Source organism: Ambystoma mexicanum, chromosome 6p (genome assembly GCF_040938575.1).
Source record: "Ambystoma mexicanum isolate Mex_15411 chromosome 6p, UKY_AmexF1_1, whole genome shotgun sequence".
Taxonomy (NCBI): domain Eukaryota; kingdom Metazoa; phylum Chordata; class Amphibia; order Caudata; family Ambystomatidae; genus Ambystoma; species Ambystoma mexicanum.
The window spans coordinates 226,904,274-226,923,881 of NC_090935.1; the positions used below are offsets into that span (position 1 = coordinate 226,904,274).

The 19,608-nt window shown below is 45.0% G+C and overlaps 1 protein-coding gene across 6 annotated transcripts in view; it reads left to right on the forward strand.

The window, feature by feature from the left end:
* The window catches only part of ARK2C (arkadia (RNF111) C-terminal like ring finger ubiquitin ligase 2C), a 268,328-nt gene that overhangs the window by 222,916 nt on the left and 25,804 nt on the right, over window positions 1–19,608 (forward strand). For 2 of the 6 annotated variants that reach the window (XM_069626919.1, XM_069626914.1), the window contains 5 exons: window positions 2,585–2,717; window positions 4,924–5,028; window positions 9,409–9,504; window positions 10,280–10,384; window positions 17,491–17,597. In XM_069626919.1, the coding sequence (XP_069483020.1) occupies window positions 2,585–2,717; window positions 4,924–5,028; window positions 9,409–9,504; window positions 10,280–10,384; window positions 17,491–17,597 (546 nt within the window). The remainder of the gene's footprint in view (window positions 1–2,584; window positions 2,718–4,923; window positions 5,029–9,408; window positions 9,505–10,279; window positions 10,385–17,490; window positions 17,598–19,608) is intronic. The other 4 variants (XM_069626915.1, XM_069626916.1, XM_069626918.1 and 1 more) reach the window with 4 other exon arrangements.

Genomic DNA, 19,608 nt, shown 5'->3' on the forward strand with positions numbered 1-19,608 from the left:
ACATCCCTTCTGCACGAGACCACAAGCATCCCCAAACATGTTTCGCCCTTGTTGGGGCTCATCAGTGAGGAGTAGCTTGGGTCTCTAGGCCCAGCAGGCACGGGACCCACGTCTGGGCATACCCGTCCCACTCGGGGTGACATAGCAAAAACAAAGAGGTGATGGCTGGAAGGTTTAGAATTAATCTTAACCACTGCCAATGCTCTGGGCAACCCTCCAGACCACCGTTCTTCGCCTGCCAAGCCATTACAGAAGGAAAAGACCATATGCAAATCAGGCTTGGCCCCACCCCAAAAGGGGCAGTCCAGCACGAACTGCTAGGCCACATCCCTTCTGCACGAGACCACAAGCATCCCCAAACATGTTTCGCCCTTGTTGGGGCTCATCAGTGAGGAGTAGCTTGGGTCTCTAGGCCCAGCAGGCACGTGACCCACGTCTGGGCATACTCGTCCCACTCGGGGTGACATAGCAAAAACAAAGAGGTAGGACCAAGCCTGATTTGCATATGGTTTTTCAACTTCTGTAATGGCTTGGCAGGCTGAAAAACGATGGTCTGGAGGGTTGCCCAGAGCTTTGCCCGTGGTTATGATTAATTCAAAACCTTCCAACCATCACCTTTCTGTTTTGCCAAAGTCACCCCGAGTGGGACGGGTATGCCCAGACGTGGGTCCCGAGACTGCCAGGCCTAGAGACCCAAGCTACTCCTCACTGATGACGCCCAACAAGGCTGAAACATGTCTGGGGATGCTTGTGGTCTCGTGCAGAAGGGATGTGACCTAGCAGTTCGGGCTGGACTGCCCCTTTTGGGGTAGGACCAAGCCGGATTTGCATATGGGTTTTCTCCTTCTGTAATGGCTTGGCAGGCTGAAAAACGATGGTCTGGAGGGTTGCCCAGAGCTTTGCCCGTGGTTATGATTAATTCAAAACCTTCCAACCATCACCTTTCTGTTTTGCCAATGCCTATAATATGGGCATGGCTGCCTCCAAACTTGGGTCCGTGGTCCCTGAATGGGGAAATACCGGGCCATTCCGACTTTGGAGGGCCCGGTATTTCCCCATTCAGGGAATCCGGACCATCCCCATTTCCATTTGAGCCCCCACAGGGCTCAATGGGAATGGGGAGCATGCTAACAACGGGCCTGTTAATGACGGGCCCGTTGTTAGCATGCTGGTCCCCTTATGGGACCCGCAAAGGACGTCTGGTCTGACCAGACGTCCGGTCTGACCAGATGTCCAGAGCGGGTCCCGCGAGGGGACCTCGTAATGAAGCGGTACAGGATTAATGACGCCGCCTCCTTTACCCGCGTTAACCCCTTACCGCCTCACTTGTATTGACGCCCCATGAGTGTAGAATATTCTGCTTAAAATTTGGAAAGACAAAGTCGAAACATTGGAATGTTTGGGCAAAGGATTTAAACAATCCATTATTGCCCTCTGCCAGTGCACTGTCTGCAATGGAACTGCCAACCTTCCATGGTTCTAATTAATTTTGTAGGCCCAATCCGATTGCCATACTGGGATTTATGAACCCTGAAGCCAGAGTTAAAGGCCCGAGCACAGCACGGGATTTGTGCACCATTCTGCCCGCAAATCCCTGTTTAACAAATGGGGATTTGAGGGCAGAATGGCACACAAATCCCGTTATTTCAGGGCAAATAATCCATGAATTACCCGCTAAGTGTCCCTTTAGATATTTGATCCATAGCCCACATAATCAATGGTGGAGGATCATGGGACTTGTAACCCAAAACATCTGGAAGGACACATAATGAGTAACTATGGTATGTAGTATATATAAGAATATAGAAATTGCCAGTACATAAATCTTCCTAGGCAGTCTTGCACTACCGTAGCCTTTAGTACAATCTGCAGACTCTACTAGTTCATATTGCCCACAAGTTGTCCTATGAGAAATTCAAGTCCATATTCCGAGTATAATACGTATAATTTATAATCGATGCTATTATCACCAAACACAATGGTACTTATTTTTAAAACCTCAGATGCATGAACTGACGAGTTTGTCTTTTCAGCACTTAAAAACGTGAACCTCTTTTTTCTGGGTGGGTGCCCAACCCACTGAGCTATCTTATGAGATCTCTGGTAAGCGATCGAGTTAAGGCTGATTTGAATTCAAAGCAAATACTAGGGGACCGAACACAATATAAGCCATTCAATGAAATGCCAGTTGTGAAGCTTTCTTTGAACATTTCACACATATTAAAAATGTTATGGACTGCAGATGTGGAAACTGACACTCTCTATATACAAAGCAAACTAACTTTCATTTTGCTAAAAAGGTTTAAAACCCAAGTCATGATATTGTTTGCCCGCCACAATCCATCTTGCACATGTGCCAAAGCATCCAGTGTCAAGTTACCAGTGTGCATTATAAGATTCTTGGAATTTAATCTTCCAATTTATGATCAAACGCATTAGTTACGCGATCAGATTTTATTCTGTGCATGTGCCTCTAATCTACCACCAATCCCTATGCTGATAAACAAACACACCCTTGATCTTCTACCTGAGCCGTCCACTGTTTTGAGCAGATGTGTAACGTTTTTGTTGTTGTCTCTTGCAGGGATCTCAGCGTTGATGCTGGGTTGACTCATGCCCAGTTCCAGGTCCGACCAGTCCCCCAGCACTATCAACATTACCTGACAACACCCCGAATGCATCACTTTCCCCGGAACACCTCTTCTGCTGCCCAGGTGGTGAGTAATGCCTTTCCTGAATTGCTTCTTATACGCTATTAAGTTATCACCTTTTACAGCCAACGATGGCATCTTACTGCCCCCTACCCAGGCCTGTAAAGCCAGTATAATATGAAAAATACACAAAAGCAGGTTTAAAGCAACAGCAAAAAACAGTTGAAGAATATGCTTGGTCCTTCACAGTGAGCATAGTTAATTAATTCATGTATCTTTTATAACACGCTTAATACTGGAGACCAGTCTCTAAGCCCCAGACCAGGATTCTAACTTGTGTTGGTCAGTGTTGTCTTGCTTCCAAGACAAACGAGTTGACACTGCGCTATCTATCCTCCATGCCCTTATTCTGGTGGAATGTTGGATCAAGGAGACACTGAGCATTGAGGCAGAGTGTGGGGTGAGAAAGCAAGCTTTGTGACAGTGGTTAGTGACCTCTGCTGATCATTTGCGTACAGTAGCCCTCCAGCCTTCCATTGTTATGTTATGTGCTACAATTTCTCTTTATTTATTGGTTATTTATAATTCGCCGATATAGAGCAAAATGGTGTTTCAAGTCACATCAAGACAAGGGGGTGGAGGGACAGGGATGAAAAACAAACCAAAAACGACCCTACTAGTGTCTCTTTGTGCGTTATCAAATTAAATTGACCTTGCAGCAAACCGGATTCAGAGATGATTCATGTCAAGATTATATATTGTATTTAGAAAATAAATCATGCTAATTAAACTAACACAGACAAAGAGGGTTGGGGGCCTCTACTGCTGCAACCTTTTAGTTTCCAGACACTTGTCAGAATTACAGATTTTACCGAGAGCGGGATACCGGGTCCCCACCAAAACACACTTCTCCTGTTAGGACATATGTGCCTAATGGGCACTGAAGGGGTAACAAGAGAAGCATGCAGCATGCACACAGTTCTGTGCCGACTGCTCCCACATAAAACCCATTTCTTATTTTAATGATGCTGTAGCCAGTTCAGCTCCGGCCCGTCACACCGGTAATTATCTTCCACTGGACTGCATAGAGCTAAATGCTCTTAAGTCTGCGGATTAAAAAGCATACTAAAATGTAAAATTAAAATAAATCAATTAGTCTTCTTCTGACAGGAAGTCCTTTGAAGGCTAATGGGTTAAGGGATATGAAGCTGGAAGCCCAATTCTCTCTGCCTGCAACCTCATTGAGCAAGCCTGTCTTCGTAGGTCGACATATTAAGGCTTTAGAAATACTATTAAGACAGAACTTTCACTTGTCTGTCTACAAAGTATTTAGCCACGTCTGAACATGGCTGTTTAAAGGCTAGCATAAGTTAGCTTCTTTGTGCACATAAATCCTCCCAACCTATCATGGACCGTTAATATCTTTCATTGAAGACCCCCAATGAAATTCCAGAGAACACCCCTATAGCATCTAAAGCAGAGGTGTCCAACCTGCTACCCTGTAAACATTTTGGCCTACATCTTCCATCAATCCTAGCCTATGAAGTCAGTGATGAGGGATTGGGGGAGCTGTGGGCCAAAAAGTCTGGTGGGTGACAGGTTGGCTCCCACTACTCTAGAGCTGCATGTGGTTTGGTGCTTAGTTACCTTTAGAGCTGACGAGCTTTGCAGGTGTCCTTCAGTGTGCTCTCCGATCCTTCAGAATTTATTCCACTGAACATGATTCCTCAGGCGTGCCTTTAGAAATTCCCTGATCCTTGGCACTTTCCCACCTAGTGCAACACAGCCACATTTGAGCTCTTTTTCATTTATTATCTATTTTGCTTTTACTTCGGTATCAAATAGGATCCTTGCCAATTGCTCTGGGAAGTAAAGATTCGGTTAAATATCGACTGATTTTTATTTGGAATTTTATAGAAGCCATCTCACCCAAGAAAATATGTTATGGGTTTTGGCAAATAAATTGGAAACCGAAAAGAAGTCACCAAAGGCTGCATTTGGTAGCCTGCCAGCCCCAGTTCAGTTATAGAAGTAATAGGGACAGCCAGTTACAAAAATGGGTGCTACCGGTACTGCTGAAAATGTTTAAACCTGGGAATATCCACCGAACACATTAATCTTCCCCTATCTATTTAACAATATAACCGGGCATAAATGGCAATTTCTCCCGAATACTAGTATGATTCACAATATACTCCCCCAAAACTCAGAACAATTCTATTTCGAGATTTGAAAGATGTAATTTCGGTTTATTATCTGTTTTTTTGTATAGGTTGTCCATGAGATTCGTAATTATCCTTACCCACAGCTTCATCTTCTTGCCCTGCAGGGACTGAATCCATCCCGACATACATCTGCTGTAAGGGAAAGTTACGAAGTGAGTAATTCTATAGCATGACAGTGTAATATTGGATACTAATATCATGTATTTCTTGGAATAACAAAATAAAAACTGGATTTTTACTGTATACACGCGTTTACGTGGTGGCAAGAAGACTTGTGCCCCGTTAGGAAGGTCAAACTCTTTGCGTTCCACCCTGCTCTTCAGAAAATTGGGCATACACAAATAATATATGGTACATACGCCCTTTCCATCACCTGCCTCGGACCCAACAATAGAAGACTGGAAAGATACACGTCTTGGGGGATTGGCTGTAATCTACGAAAGGAATTCTAAAACAGTATTGTTGCAGCTATTACTTAAAACATTATAGCCATCCACACCTGCTTCATCAGATGGTAACTGAGTTAAAGTTACTTAACATAGCAACGGCCTTTAACGAGGTCCAAATTGCCGATATCATCCAGGAAAGTCAGAAATGAAGGGTATTATAGCTGTTAGCAGCACCGTGTAATGTCTTTGGTGCTATGCTGCTGTTTATTTTGGTATTAAAAATTGAATACCTGGAGTGTGGAAGCCATTTCTCAAGTTAAATAAACATTTAAATATGGCTGCCATGGAAAGGGAATTCCCAGGTCTCTCTCCTATTTCCATTGTCAGCCTTTCGATTTGGAAGCAGTGAGGGAGGTGCAAAAGGGCGGCGACAGAGATGGCATGAAGATTTTGGGCTGGCAAGTATATTTGGTGGGTGGAGGGCATGGGCATGCATCTGGCAGCTGCAGAGGTTGAAGGAGGAAGATACAGTGAACTGGAAGTTGCACCAAATCGAGCCGAGGGCTCTATTGAAGCATTCCAATATGGCTACTTGAAAACCAGAGAAACCCCCAGCACATCTTAGTTTCCCAAATTTAAAAAAAGAGCAATCCCAAATTTAAAAAAAATACCCTACACGTTTAGCTTTTGGTAGCAGCAAAAGCCTCATGGCAACACCCCTGTTGTGCCTTGGGTCTAATGTGTCTCCCCTACCTGCTTGAGAATGGATGAGCCCTGCATACATATGATGTCACTGGTTGGTATCTTCCTTGTGTGGCCATTTGAATGAGTGTTCCACAGCAGGCAGTGAGTCCTGGGATGGGAATGCCAGTGGCAGTAAACCTTTTGATCCCTAGCTTTAGTAATGGACTTGCTTTTACCAATAAGAGGCTCCAGAGTATTGCCCAAGGAATTCTCTCTTCCATTAATTGCAAATATAGTTATGTGCTACAGAGAGAGGACCTGGTTGTAAGCTGTGTTGGGGGAGACACGTAACAATGTAATGGGACAAGGCCGCCAAGTCGACTTTCCCTATCTCAGGGGTGTGCAACAACAACCAGAGCGAATGAAGGTCCAGGGTTACAATTCCAAAAGTCACTGTGTGATCCTCCAAATCAGGGAGGGTAACCAGAAGTATTAATCTTTGGAGGAGAGCTAACCACCAGGAAGTGTGTGGTCTGATTTCCAGTGCTGAAGGAGTTGTATGACGCCAAGATAAGGCTGACCTGTTGCTGTAGGTCAAGTACACGGATAGGGTGGGATATTTTAAGGGCAGCCTACATGGGCAGAGAACACCTCAATATTGTGTGCACTGTGTTGTGACATGAACAGACACTGTCCTTTGATAGACATATTGAGTACAGTAACGTTAATTTAGGCCTTGCGTGCACGATTTCCCATGGCTTGGAAGGGCTGCCTGTTCCTCACTCAGCAGTCACAGACCCAGATAGCATATCTTCTACTTATATCCAGGGTGGGGTGGTGTGGTGCATTAGTTCCCGCAAATTACATGGTCCTGCGTGGGGATTATGGGGAGCTTGCAGCATGCCACATTATGTCACATTATTTTAAGTGAGCTGGGTTGGAGGACTCTTCCAGCTAACATTTACCGGGTTCCCTTAAGTGAATAGGGGTGCCATCGAAGAGGTCACCTGGTGATACTGAGTGATGAACACATTTTCCCTAACACCAAAAGGTTTTGTGGTGGAATATCCTCTTGTTTGAACTGCACTAGGCCAATGTCCGGAACTATAGGGATAGAACTCTATGAGTTATAACATGTCTGTTTTATGATCCTCCCTACATAGTGTGTGCTGTCTAGGAGCTTGGATGGAATACACTTCGAGCTATTTTCAGTTTTTTGGTTAGCTTTCTGCAATGGTGGGGAAAACCCCTCCATTTTAGTCCATATTAGCGAGGTCGTGTTGAAGGCTGTTTGCTAGTTTGATGCTGTGTAGTAAATGTTAGTGGCATGTCAGGACGGCTGGAGAATGTGGGGTTTTGAACCAGTTGACATATGTAGAAAGCTTATGTTACTTTGAGGGACTATCTTGGATATTTGTGCTCCTCAATAGTTGAAGGTATGCAGAGGGTTTTTGTTGTGAGGTGGCTTCGTCCATATCAGGATATCAGGAGGCGCAGGTAGATCTGGAAGGTTCTTTATTAGTCACAGATGCAGGAACTATAAGCCCAAAGGTTACAGGACACTGGGCAATGGATACAATGGGGACTATACACTGGCCACCCTCTCTCATAGCCACCCTTTCTCCAACTGTCACACATAGAAGATTTAGCCGTCAACACTCGGCATGCAGAGATGACTAGCATCGGACGTCCCAGTTTGACTGACCTTCACCTGCATCTACAGTTATGTATTGCAGGTGCTTCACATTGCTATGGTATCTGCATATGGGCTTTGGTGTTGGCCTGATGAAGTGTAATAATAAATAATAATAATAATGTAGCCTTTATATAGCGCTACGAACCCTCAGGCATCTGAGCTCTGCTTATTATTACCCACGATGTGTAGTGCTCATTTATCAACCTCGGAAGGATGAAAGGCTGAGTTTGGCCCTGCGTCAGCAGGCGCTCACAGATGTCAAAGCGAGCGCTCCACTCGCTGTGCTATCGGACCGGCATACAGTCGTAGTGCATAGATCCCCATTTGGTAGGTTTGGGTGAGGCTTTAAGTGACTGCATATGATTGGATGGCAGTACGTAGGGTATTTTCTGTGATCTACTAGTGTGCAAAGTGTGGGTGATGCCGTTGGGAGTGTTTTGACCTCTGTGAGCTCCTTTAAGCTCTGGGCATTTATTCCGTATGCTTGTGTCATGTCTTTCATTTCTGTGATAATTGGACAGCTGGCTGCAGCTGCAAGACATCTGTCAAGTCCCGCCAGAGCTCATGTCTGGTTCTGCCTGTGTGACCGGTGCTGTGCCATGTGAGGCCGTGTGTGTTGGGTCTTGCTGTGGCGCATGAGAAGCTATGCCCGTCCGGCCAGTGCTGTGGCTGCTGGAGCTGCATGCTAAGTCTCAGTGGCACGCATGATAAGCAACTGGGCAGCCGAGCTTTTTATTCCTATTCCTCTACCTTACTTTCTTCTTGGGTGTGCATGGGGGTATCGGTGGCAGAGTCAAACTGATTGTGTACGTCTCAGTGGGGTGTTCAGAGCACCTGCTTTGCTGTACGTCTGAAGTGTCTTTAGATTTTCTACGTTTTCAGTTTTCCAGCATGTGTAGTCTTATGAGCTAGTATGTGATTGTGAGTTCCCCCATTTCTGTGTGTGGTGCATGTTTGTGCCTTTGTACCTGCTCTTCTGAGTTTTCCACATGCCCCTTGCCTTCCTTTCTTCTGCATGACTGGGAGTATGTGCTGTGGCCGGGCTCTAGTGTGTTTCCCCTGCCTGAGCCCTGCACTGTGGTGCCACTGGTTAGAATCTTCCGTGTGGGTGTTCCACAGCTGTCAGTTGCTCCTGGGACGCGGATGCCAGTAGCCCTATGAAACTGACTGGCCTGTCTGTATCCAAGTAAACCTCTTGACCCCTAAGTTTAGTTATGAACATACCTCTAACCTTCAAGAGGATCCTGCGGTAAGGCCACGGGACCGAGTGGCGGCAATGGTAAATGCGTTTGCCTGTAATTCGGCATATTTACTGTCAAATTGTCACCAAACTTGTAATAAGGCCCCTTTGTCTTTCATTAATTGCAACAACCCCTCAAAACAATGCCTGCCCTTACTACTCACCCACCCACTTTAGTCTGGGAATTAAGTATTTATTAATCATTATCATAAATCACTCACCTTCCTTACTCGCCACACACCCTACAAATGTATTTATTTCTTAAAATGATGCAACAGGTTTCCGCACTTAATTTATATGTGACAAGTCACTCAATTGCTCTTTTGGGTATAGTGTCATATAAAAAACTATCAATTTTACAAACATATCTTCAGGAAATTGTGTAGTTATTTTGTGTGGGATGAAGAGAATTCATATTTAAAAAAAAAAAAAATTCTACTCTGGTGTAACAGTTTTGATGGGGTAAAATGGCTACTCAGCGGTTCATTGGGGATGTTGTTCATTGTCGGTTCCTTTGTTTAAGGAGCTGCTCCAGTTGGAAGACCGGCTAGGAAGCGTGAACCGTGGCGCCGTGCAGAACATCATTGAGCGCTTCACATTCCCACACAAGTATAAGAAGGTAAGAGGTGTGGGACCAACAGGAGCCAACAAGCACTATTTCTGCACTAGTCCGCTGCAATCACTTTCATGACTCATTAAAGAGGACAACACTCACTGGCTGCTGAGGAGTGTTGCATGTGGTGCCTGTGTGTGGCATTTGGTGTCTCGGCTTTCGTGCGCAGTCCCATGCCTGTGCTTGTAGTGTGTGGGTGTCAGGAGCTATCTGGTTGTCATGGGTGGTGCCTGGGTCTCCCTGTATTGGGAATACTGCTTTCTTGGTTAAAGGGAAAAGGGGGTTAGCTTAGCTCTAGATAGGGTATTGTCATTCTGCGACTTTGTGCATTGGTACAAAATTATGAATTATTTTATATTTTTCAAGAATGCAGTGTGAATTAACTGTCTTGGAACAGTCTGTGAAGGACATATGGTACCCTGCGAATCTGACTGCAAAACACTAATTGTTCCAATGATCACAACGTAGAAGGGTCCCTTTCTCTGTGGCAACTACAGTCCTTTACTGCCATTGGAGCACAGAGCTTTAATGCAGCTAGAAAGTCAAACTCTTATTGCCTGACCCTAGCTACTAACACCCCTATACGTCTTTCTCAGAAATCCCAAGAACACCTCTGGGAGAAATAACTTGTATTTTGTAATATTAAACATTTGATTACAATTTATTCTTCCATAAACGGTCTACTATTTCACTTTTTTGACTAAGAGTACAATGAATGTTGCCTAAGCCCGATACGAGAGTACCATGTGCAGAAACTAAAACAGTACATTTTTCCATGTAGCAATTTGTCACCGCAGACCCAGGTCTGGTTACCCCAGGCGTAGGCCCAATACGCAGTCCGGACAAGCCTCGGCGCCAGGAGACAACTACGGTGGTAACTGGCGCGGTACAAATCACTATTTACTTTCTTCTTTACTTAAGTTTTCCCAGTGGGTATGCTCAGAACCTTCCTGAATCTAGAAATGCATTGGGATGACATGATTTTATCACTTTTTCTTGAAACGAACACTGATGGTCTATCAAGCAGCAGACGCAGGTCAGCTAAAGTACTGAGGTGTATTCCCTTTGATTTGTAAACTGCTCCAATACTCAGCAACTGTTTTGGGGGACAGCACTAGGCGGTTCTTGGCCCTGTCATTGGAATTTTCATGTTTGTGATCTCTGAGGTGAAAAAGATTCATATGTTTGGAGGAAATTGAGAACTCATTTGTTTCAACTGGCTTTTGATTCTGTGTTCTGATTGGATACGATTTAAAAGAGTATACTACAACTAGTGGCGCGACAGTGTTCTCACCAATGACAGAGCAACCGCTTTGGTAGTTACTTCCTACTTTACTCAACACACACTCTGAAGCACTGCAAACATTCCCTGATTACTCTACAGCAAGAGACACCGTAGGACCTTTAACCCTGATTATTTCATAGTAGGTGACAACATATAGCATTTTATCCAGGTAACATTTCAGGATTTGAAAATATTCTTAATTATAATGTATTTGTGGTTTACAATACACCTTGTACACTTCCCACCCACATGCACAATCACGCTACAATATGCATCCATACAAAACAGTTATATAAAAGAAATAAAACCTAAAGACGCATATAAACAACAGATTTGAAAGATAATTATTAAAAAAAAGACCTATCCCAGAAAGGATACGTTACCTTTCTTTGTTCCTAATTTACACAACTATGCATCAAGCCTTTGATTTCCATTCAATGACAGACTGTTGCCAGGGTTAAACTTACTGTGTGTGCGTTAAGGCATCTGTGCCAAAAGTTTTCCAAAGATAGAAACTCTAGATTGTACACCAACCTCCCAAGTACTTCACCCTTGCCTTTAATAATGATGGCCACTCAATGTATAGATGTTTAAGAGGCTCTTTGGTCCCTGAACCTTTACAGAGGCGACAATCCCGTTTAAATGAATCTTATTATGAGAACCCATCAACGGGTTCCCAGAGATTTAAACGAAATCGAAGAACCACTCTTTGCATTTCTCTAGCTGTGAATACTTTGAATTATGGATGTATTGATCTATACTTGGGCAGGCATTTACTATATTCTTTGGATAATGATAATTTACACTTTTTCGTGCCATTTTTGATCCAGTCCCAATACTAAGCTCTGCGTTTTATTAATTTTGTCTGGATCTCAAGCAGATCGTTTTAAGCCCAAATGAAACCTATGGCTTTGCATACAAACATCCTAAAGTAGATAGCAAACTCATAAATAATTTCCCAAGTCACAGAGGGTTAGATTAAAGGCAGAGCCTGCAATAACAGGAGGACACTCCTGCTATCAGCTTTGGAGCCCGACCATGATTTATTTGCTTGCTCCTGTATGACTGTGCTCAAAAGCACCCTACCTCTGCTCCAGTGGTTGTGTGCTAGTAACCTAAGAGAAGACTCTTCTTAAAGACAGGAGTATCAAGAGAATAATGACTGCAAGGGAGAAGACTGGAGACACACAAATAATGTCAATGAATGCCGCCATCTGACCGCATGAGCATGATGCAAATCCACTTTACGTAGATACACACATACTATAGACATGCAAGCATATATACTGTGTCTCTGCTATTTGAGTGCAGTGTCTGATATCAACACATTTGGCACCAGGCGCTCCACCTTCTCTCTCACTCTCTCTTCTCGCTTGGGCTTCTTCCACAGGCCCCCCACCCCCCCAGTCTGTATCTTCGTGTTCCTTTGCTATACTTTCCTGAAACTTCATAGTACTCTCCTTTCCTAGTGTGGTCTTGACTCTTACTGAGATCTCACCTTTTCCCAGAATGTTTCTTAGCCCTTTGCCTCAGCCCCTCCTAAGTCCACACAACACCCCTTCAGCCTATGCCTGCTCACAAAGACACTCTTCTCCACTTCACTTCCCCAGTTGTCTCAACTGGTTGATTTTATTGTAATGCATTCCCTCCTTCACATTCGTAATGCACCTGCAATCCTTTCTATACCCCCTTTTCCTATTTGCTCAGGATACCTCTCCTTGGCCCCCTTCCTCTAGGTGCCCTTGTGTCCCTCTTCCCAAACAGGTCACATCCCTCTTTCCTCATTGCAATCTCCCTCTCCCCTACTTGGCATTCTCACCCTCTTAGCCCCTCATGTCCTGGTATGCCTTTGCCCATATTTGACACCTGATCCAGCCCTCACCTCCCTCAAACCTCTATGTTCTCCTTCACTCACTCGGGTGCCTCTTCCTTTCCCGCTTCTTGTCTCCCTTGCCTACTCTCCCAGTCAACTGGTGACCCCACGCTCAGCTCTCTCTCCACACTCTTAAACGATTACAAGCCAGGATTTGTGCATCTCCTCTCTAAGATGTAAAGTGCTCCATTGCTTCTGAAGCTAGGTTAACCCTCACTAAATATCCTAATAATAATAATGATACCCTCCTCTGTTATATACTCAGCCGGAGTCTCCACGCTCCTACATCCGCTTCCAAGACACTCCCTATTCTGACTTGTTGGTCCCATTTTCCCTCCTTTAACCATTGCTCCACCACCCCAACCGCTCTACCCCTAGTACCTCTGAACACTCCCCCTTCTCTAAAAGCCCAGTCTAACACCCCCTTTCCTCTGCCTTGCCACACCATCTCCCTCTGCGACCCTGCTTTAGACACCCTCCCCTGCCTCACACCATATAGGTCCCACCACTCATTTATTTTCCTTGTCATCCACCTTCTCCTGCTTCTGAGTTACCTTCCCACTCTACCCCTCAGTCCCTGCTCATGCTACTATACCCCTCCTTCCAAGTGTCACCAACCTATGTGACTCCCACCCACTATTCCACGTAGTGAATCCAAACGCACGTTCCCCCCTCTGCAAGGTGCCCCTTCACTGCAGCTTACCACGTGAAGTTTGTGATTTCCTCTACCTCATAATTGTGAACACCAGAAAGGCCATCTATTCCCAACATCCTATAATCCAGGTCCTAACCCATACCTGTCCTTTATTAATAACGGGGTTAAACATCACTTAGCCTCCCACACCCACATGCTACCTCCGTTAGGGACTGACAGCCACACTAGGATGGCCACCAGGTTGTCCAGTCCCAGCACATCCTTCCACCAGTGGTCCTTGTCAACCCCTACACAATGGCCCTTCACACAGCTACGAACAATAGTGGCTCAAATCACTGATAATTCTCCAACTACCTCTAGCCACGCCACCAGGAAATCATGGCAAGTGCTAGCAAAGACACCTTGCTTATATACCGTTCTCTCATATAATTGCCACCAAAAACAAATGGTGCCAACAAATTCAACACTATTGAGGAAAATAACCCCATAGTGATTTCGATCATAGAGACATGGTTTGATGATGGCGCCAATACTCTGTTTGACTCCTTGCTTCCTCAAAGTGACAATAACTTTCACAAAACAGATGCAACACACTTTGAGGTAGAGTCCTACTTGCCTTGTGAGTGGAGCGCCTTGGCCCCACTATCTACGCTAAATATTATAAGGCCTTTGAACATATTATGCAGATATGCTTTCACAACCCCAACACTTTCTGTTAACATGGTTATCACTCACCATTTCCCAGCTCAAGACGCTCTCATCCTAGTGGAATAACTATACCTCCTGAAAAGCATCATCCCAGCATCTGGAAAGATGATCACAGCTGGGGAGTTCAACCATCGGTCTGATGATATCTCTCATAGCCCAGTGTTGGAGTGGCTGACACACATGTGCAACGTAGACCACAGCCAACTAGTCAATGGACCAACACACAAAAAGGACATACCCTGCATACAATTTTCAATCTGAGCATATTCTAATGCAATATTTCTCGTGCAATATTTCCATCGTTGAGCATTTTGGTCAGATTAGATCCCACTACATCCTAACAAATCAATCGAATGATCCAAAAAGGCCCGACCACGTACAGAGACCTCATGAGAATTAGCACTGAAGGCTTCAGAGATCTTTTCCAACCACTGGTAACACAGACACATCCCAGAGATCTGACTCCAGGTCATCGGCCAAGAGATCAAGAGTTGGATTGATACCTTTGTCCCCACAAAAACCACAAAAACCAAGAGAGGTAAAGCAGGAAAAGCAGGAAAGGTCAACCAATCGTGCAACAATGAACTAGAAATTAATTAGAGGTGTTGCAGGAAATTAGAAATAATATGTCGCTGAACTGATGAAAACAGCCTGCAATATACATGCCAGGTGCTATGAATGAGCTAACTGGCAAAGAAAAAACACCTTCTCAAAAGGATCTCTGAAGCAAAATCCCTAAATGCATTTAAAATACAAAATTTAACCCAGCAGAAAGCAAACAAGACACCCCAACAACCCAGGAATAAATCAACGAAATTCACACATTCTTCTTAAACAAGATAGAGTGCAAGATTGACACTCTTCAACTGAACAAGTCCTTTCCTAGTCTTATGACTAAGATCAAAAACACCTTACAAATCTTTGCGCTGGTGTTGAACGAGCCCCTAACAAAGGCCGTGTGCGCCTCAACTCAAAGCCTTAGCCATAGAAATAAATTAATGTCCCACATCCTTCATGAAGCCACACCTGAAGGTTTTAGCTGCATCCTTGTCCACCCTCTGCAATACTTTCCTTAGCACATGAAATACCCCCTCCCAACACCAGGAAAGCCTTTGTCTTCCATCTCCAAAAGAACGAGACCAATACTCCATGGTATGGTCTAACTACCCTGATCTTCACCCTCCCATCTGAGATCGTGAGAAAGGGGTTCCTGTTAATATGTCGAACTACAGTGAGACACATTCTCTCCTGTTTGACCATCAAACAGGTTGTAGGCCTTCAAGAAGCCTGGAAGCTGCCGTGCCCCAAATCAGGGAAGCATTATTAAAAATCTGCATCTAAACCAACCATCAGCACTTATCTTGCTCAACCTCTTTGTGGCCAACATTATCATAGTACATGCTGTCCTCATCCTATGACTCAAAGAGAATATGGACATCTCTGGCACAGCCTAGTGCTAGCTATCCTGCTTACTCAAAGGTAGGTCTAGCCAGGTCTCCCTGGATGAATGGACTTCAAAGTCTCACCACATACGCTTTAGCAACCTGGAGGAGTCCACTCTATCCCAGTGGCTTTGTCACTGCCAACATGAAGCCAGAAGGCTCCCTGCTCGAACTGTTTATGAATCCCATTCAACTCTACAGAGATGGCTCCCAATTCCTCTTCCACCTGGATAATGAAAGCTCCAGCAACCACCACCTGATAAGCTACCACACACAGATATAAACTTGGATGTTTGCCAGATTTCTTTACCTTACCAGTGAACAAAGGAGATTATACTAAGCTGAATGCCCAAAATACTAAACTTTCTGTTCACCCACATTGGGCCCGGGATCTTCCTCAACTACAACGTTAAGAAAGTGGGGATGATATTCGATAATGACCTCAGGTCCACCCCACAGATAAACACCACAGGGAAAGGGGACAATTACCAACTCCTCCGCATATGGACAATGCTCCCCTTCATAGACTTCTGACACAAAGCGGAGACAATAGGAGTTGTTCTGTCTAGCTTAAACTACTGCAATTGCCATTAGGCGGGTGTACCAAAACAACCCTTGCACACCTGTAACTGATACAAAACAGGGAGGAGAAAATTATTCTGCACCTGAAAAGCTAGGACCACATTTACCCACATCTGAAAAGCAACAACAGGATTGATTTTTAAGCTTCTTTGTATAGTTCATCAAGCTACCTGGACCAATGGACCCACCTATCTAACTGACCTTCAAACACCAGTCTCATCCAGGTATCCTAATACCAAGGCAAGTGTAGAGGATGAATCAGATTCTTAGTGGCCACCCCAATGTTATGGAATAACCCTCTTGCCCCCCACCCCGAAACCAAACTTCAGCACGCCCTACCCTGCTTCTGGAAGGACTTACAGACCTTTCTATTCCAGAAGGACTTCGCCATCTGATTCTCCCCTCCCACTGGAGTCTAGATAATCTCCCAATCCACTATAGGAGCCCTTCCTCCCCCACTCAGGTTTTATGGTCTCTTGTACTGCTCACCTGATGCAGGTCCACTCAACCCTTTCTCTCTCTCCACAGTCTCTGTCCGTACCAGGAACCCCACCTCACCCTGAAGTGGAAGAAGTGTCTCCCTGGCGCCTTCTGCTCTTCTACAAACCACGGACATCCATTCTCCCCCCCACCTCATGTCAACTGGATTCGAGGACCCACCTGCGTCAGCACTTATATACCCCTTGGCCTTGGCCATCCACGAAACCTAGGACAGCCAGCATCCACCACCCCAGGGAAGTTCACCTCTAAATGCCACCTCCTCTGCCACTTACCAACCCTCTGCATTTCAAATCCTTAGTATGCAGGGGCAGGAGTTAAGTGTTGTACAGAACCTTCTTCCTAGTTACGCTGGGCTCAGAGCCTCCATAACTAGAAAGACGGCTCTGCACGACACTTAACTCCCCCCCTGCATACTAAGGAGGGCCGTCTCACCCAGAGACTCATCTTGGAGAGCTCCCCCCACACACTTTATTGGTACTCAGCACATCGCACCCACAGAACTGCAGCTCCTGGCTACGCTGAATAATTTGGGCCTGATTCATCAGGCCCATTGTGTCTTTCCTTCTACCTTTGCCTCCTTCCTACTCCTCCCCCAAAAGCCTCTGCTCCCCTAAAAGCCTCTGGTAGATACAAGCCTTTGATCCTTCCAAAGAGCTCTCATCCTCCAAACCCCCAATTGGTATCCCTTGCGCCCTACCACAGCCTCAGAGCGTTGCAAATTAGATTTACTCTTACATGTTCGGTGCAGTACAAGACACCTAAATACATAAATATAAATAGCCTCTTTGTCAGATGCTTGCTCATTGAAGTCAGCCTGGTGTTTTCATAAGTGTTTGCCAGCCCTTACATACAGTATTGCAAATCATGTACTAAATAAGACCTATGTTGGCAACACTATTAAAGGCCCAGTTTAGGAGCTGTCTCTTTCTGTTTTCCTCTCCTATAGAGGAGGCCGCATGAAAGCAAACACGAGAAGCCGGAGGGGGAGGAGTCGGACACGGATGAGAAATGCACAATCTGTCTTTCGATGCTTGAAGATGGAGAGGATGTCAGGTAATGCAGCTAGTTTTGTTTTTATAATGAGCTTCTCAGTAGATTAAATGTATTTTTTTCTATTTGAACATTATTGAATGTCATAATGACCACGCCACTGACTTCATTTAGTGTTTTTTCACAACCCAGATGCCTCGAATACAACATGTTAAAATTATACTGGCCTCGTCCTTTTTTAGACAAGCCTATGCACGGTGTAGATTTGGACAGGTGGACAGCCTCAGTAGACATAGCATATTGTAATAAAGGTAAGAACAGACCGGCAGCCAAAGACAACACAAAGGACATTAAAAAGACAGAACTAGGCAAAGACAAACAGGTAAAAGCTGTGAATTAGAATGACAGACAGAAAGACAGACCTGCAGAGACAACTAGAAATGTATCGGCAGAGGGCTACATACAGGAACAAGTAGATGTTCAGAGACAGCCAGAGAAAAAGAGCTGCATTGTTGTCCGTTGGCCGAGGGATCACGCATCTACTGACACTGGAATACATTTAAAGGGTTTTTTCAAGCAAAAGTAAAACATAAGAGTATTGCATGGAAATTGTTTCAGGGTGGCTGTAATGTAAAGATTCTTGGGAAACATTGTCCTTGAAATAGGATTATATATGATGGACAGTAAATAGAAACGCAAATAGAAAGTTCCAGAGAGAAATGTCTCCTGCTTCGTGATTTCTGGAGGTCAGTACCTATAAATGTTACTGGGAACCAAAGGCCTCTCCCCCTCTCTCTGGATTTTAGGACTGCCTCTTCTGGGCTTGCATGGCTTTCCACCTTCACTGAGGCACAGCCCTCCTTTGGGGGTTCAATGGGCTCTTATGCTGCACATCCCCTCTTCCAGAGATCAAATCCACTCTCCAACTTACTACTTTAAAATCCCCTTTCTCTTCGGTCAGGGGGTATCCTCCTCCCCATTGGGGCACACCCCCTTCTGGGCACACAGGGTTCTCCTCCCCCTCACTGGAGCACACCCTTCTTCTGAGGTTCCAGGCGCTCACCTATTCTCACGGGAGCATAGCCCTCTTTTGAGTTTAGGGGGGCTCTTCTTCCCCTCACTGGAGCACAGCTCGCTTCTGGGGTTCAAGGGGCTCTTCTCCTCCACACTAGAGCACACCTCTCTGGGTTGAAGGGGTTACCCTTCTCTGGTGCTCGTCAGCTTTCTCAATAAATTCCTCTCCTTTGCTCTCAGCTCAGAGACTCTGTGGATTTTAGCCTCAGTTTTAAAGCCTTCACCGTCCTCCCAATGGCTGAGGCAAACTTTCAAATTGATTGCTTAATTGACTTTCTAATCCAAACCAGGGTAGGGAAGTCTTTAAAAGGCTTGCTACCAGTTTTGATTTTTTTCAGTTTGTTTCCTGTGCAGGAGCTGGCGTTTGCCTGCTGCTCCACACCTGCCTTGCCTTCTGCCCGTCTACCTCCATAGAAGTTTGTGTTGTTAGTTTATGGTGTTTAGAATGCCTTCACAAGGAACAGAAAATCCTGTATTAACATGTCACCTGTGCAAAATCGTTTTTCCTTTGTGGAGGGGGAGTGCAGGGAGTATTTTTCTTAATACACGCTGGAGCCCCATGAAGGGAGAAAACGTCTTCTTCACAGGCACTGCTGCTAGTGGGGTGTGGCAGGCATTGGGATAGGGTAGGGTTTTCCCTCTCGAGGATTCACACCCGTTTATTCTCTAGATGTGCTAATGTTTCCTCATAGTGCATCTCTTTCTGATTCCCTGGAAGACATTCCTGATCCACTCTCGGTCTTGGATTTCTAAACCTGATTTATCTTAGAAGATGCAGTCCTGAATACCATGCTTGTTTGTTAGCTGGCAGTTCCCAACTGGTTGCTCTTTCAGCAGGTTCAGGAATAGTGTAGGGCTGGTACTGTCAGTCTTACTCTCAGATGGACCGTGGGCTGGATGTGATGTGGCACTGTGACTTTGTCACAACGTACATAAACAGTCAACAGTCAGACTCAGAGTGAAAGGTACATATGCACGATGATAGACACAGAAAAACACA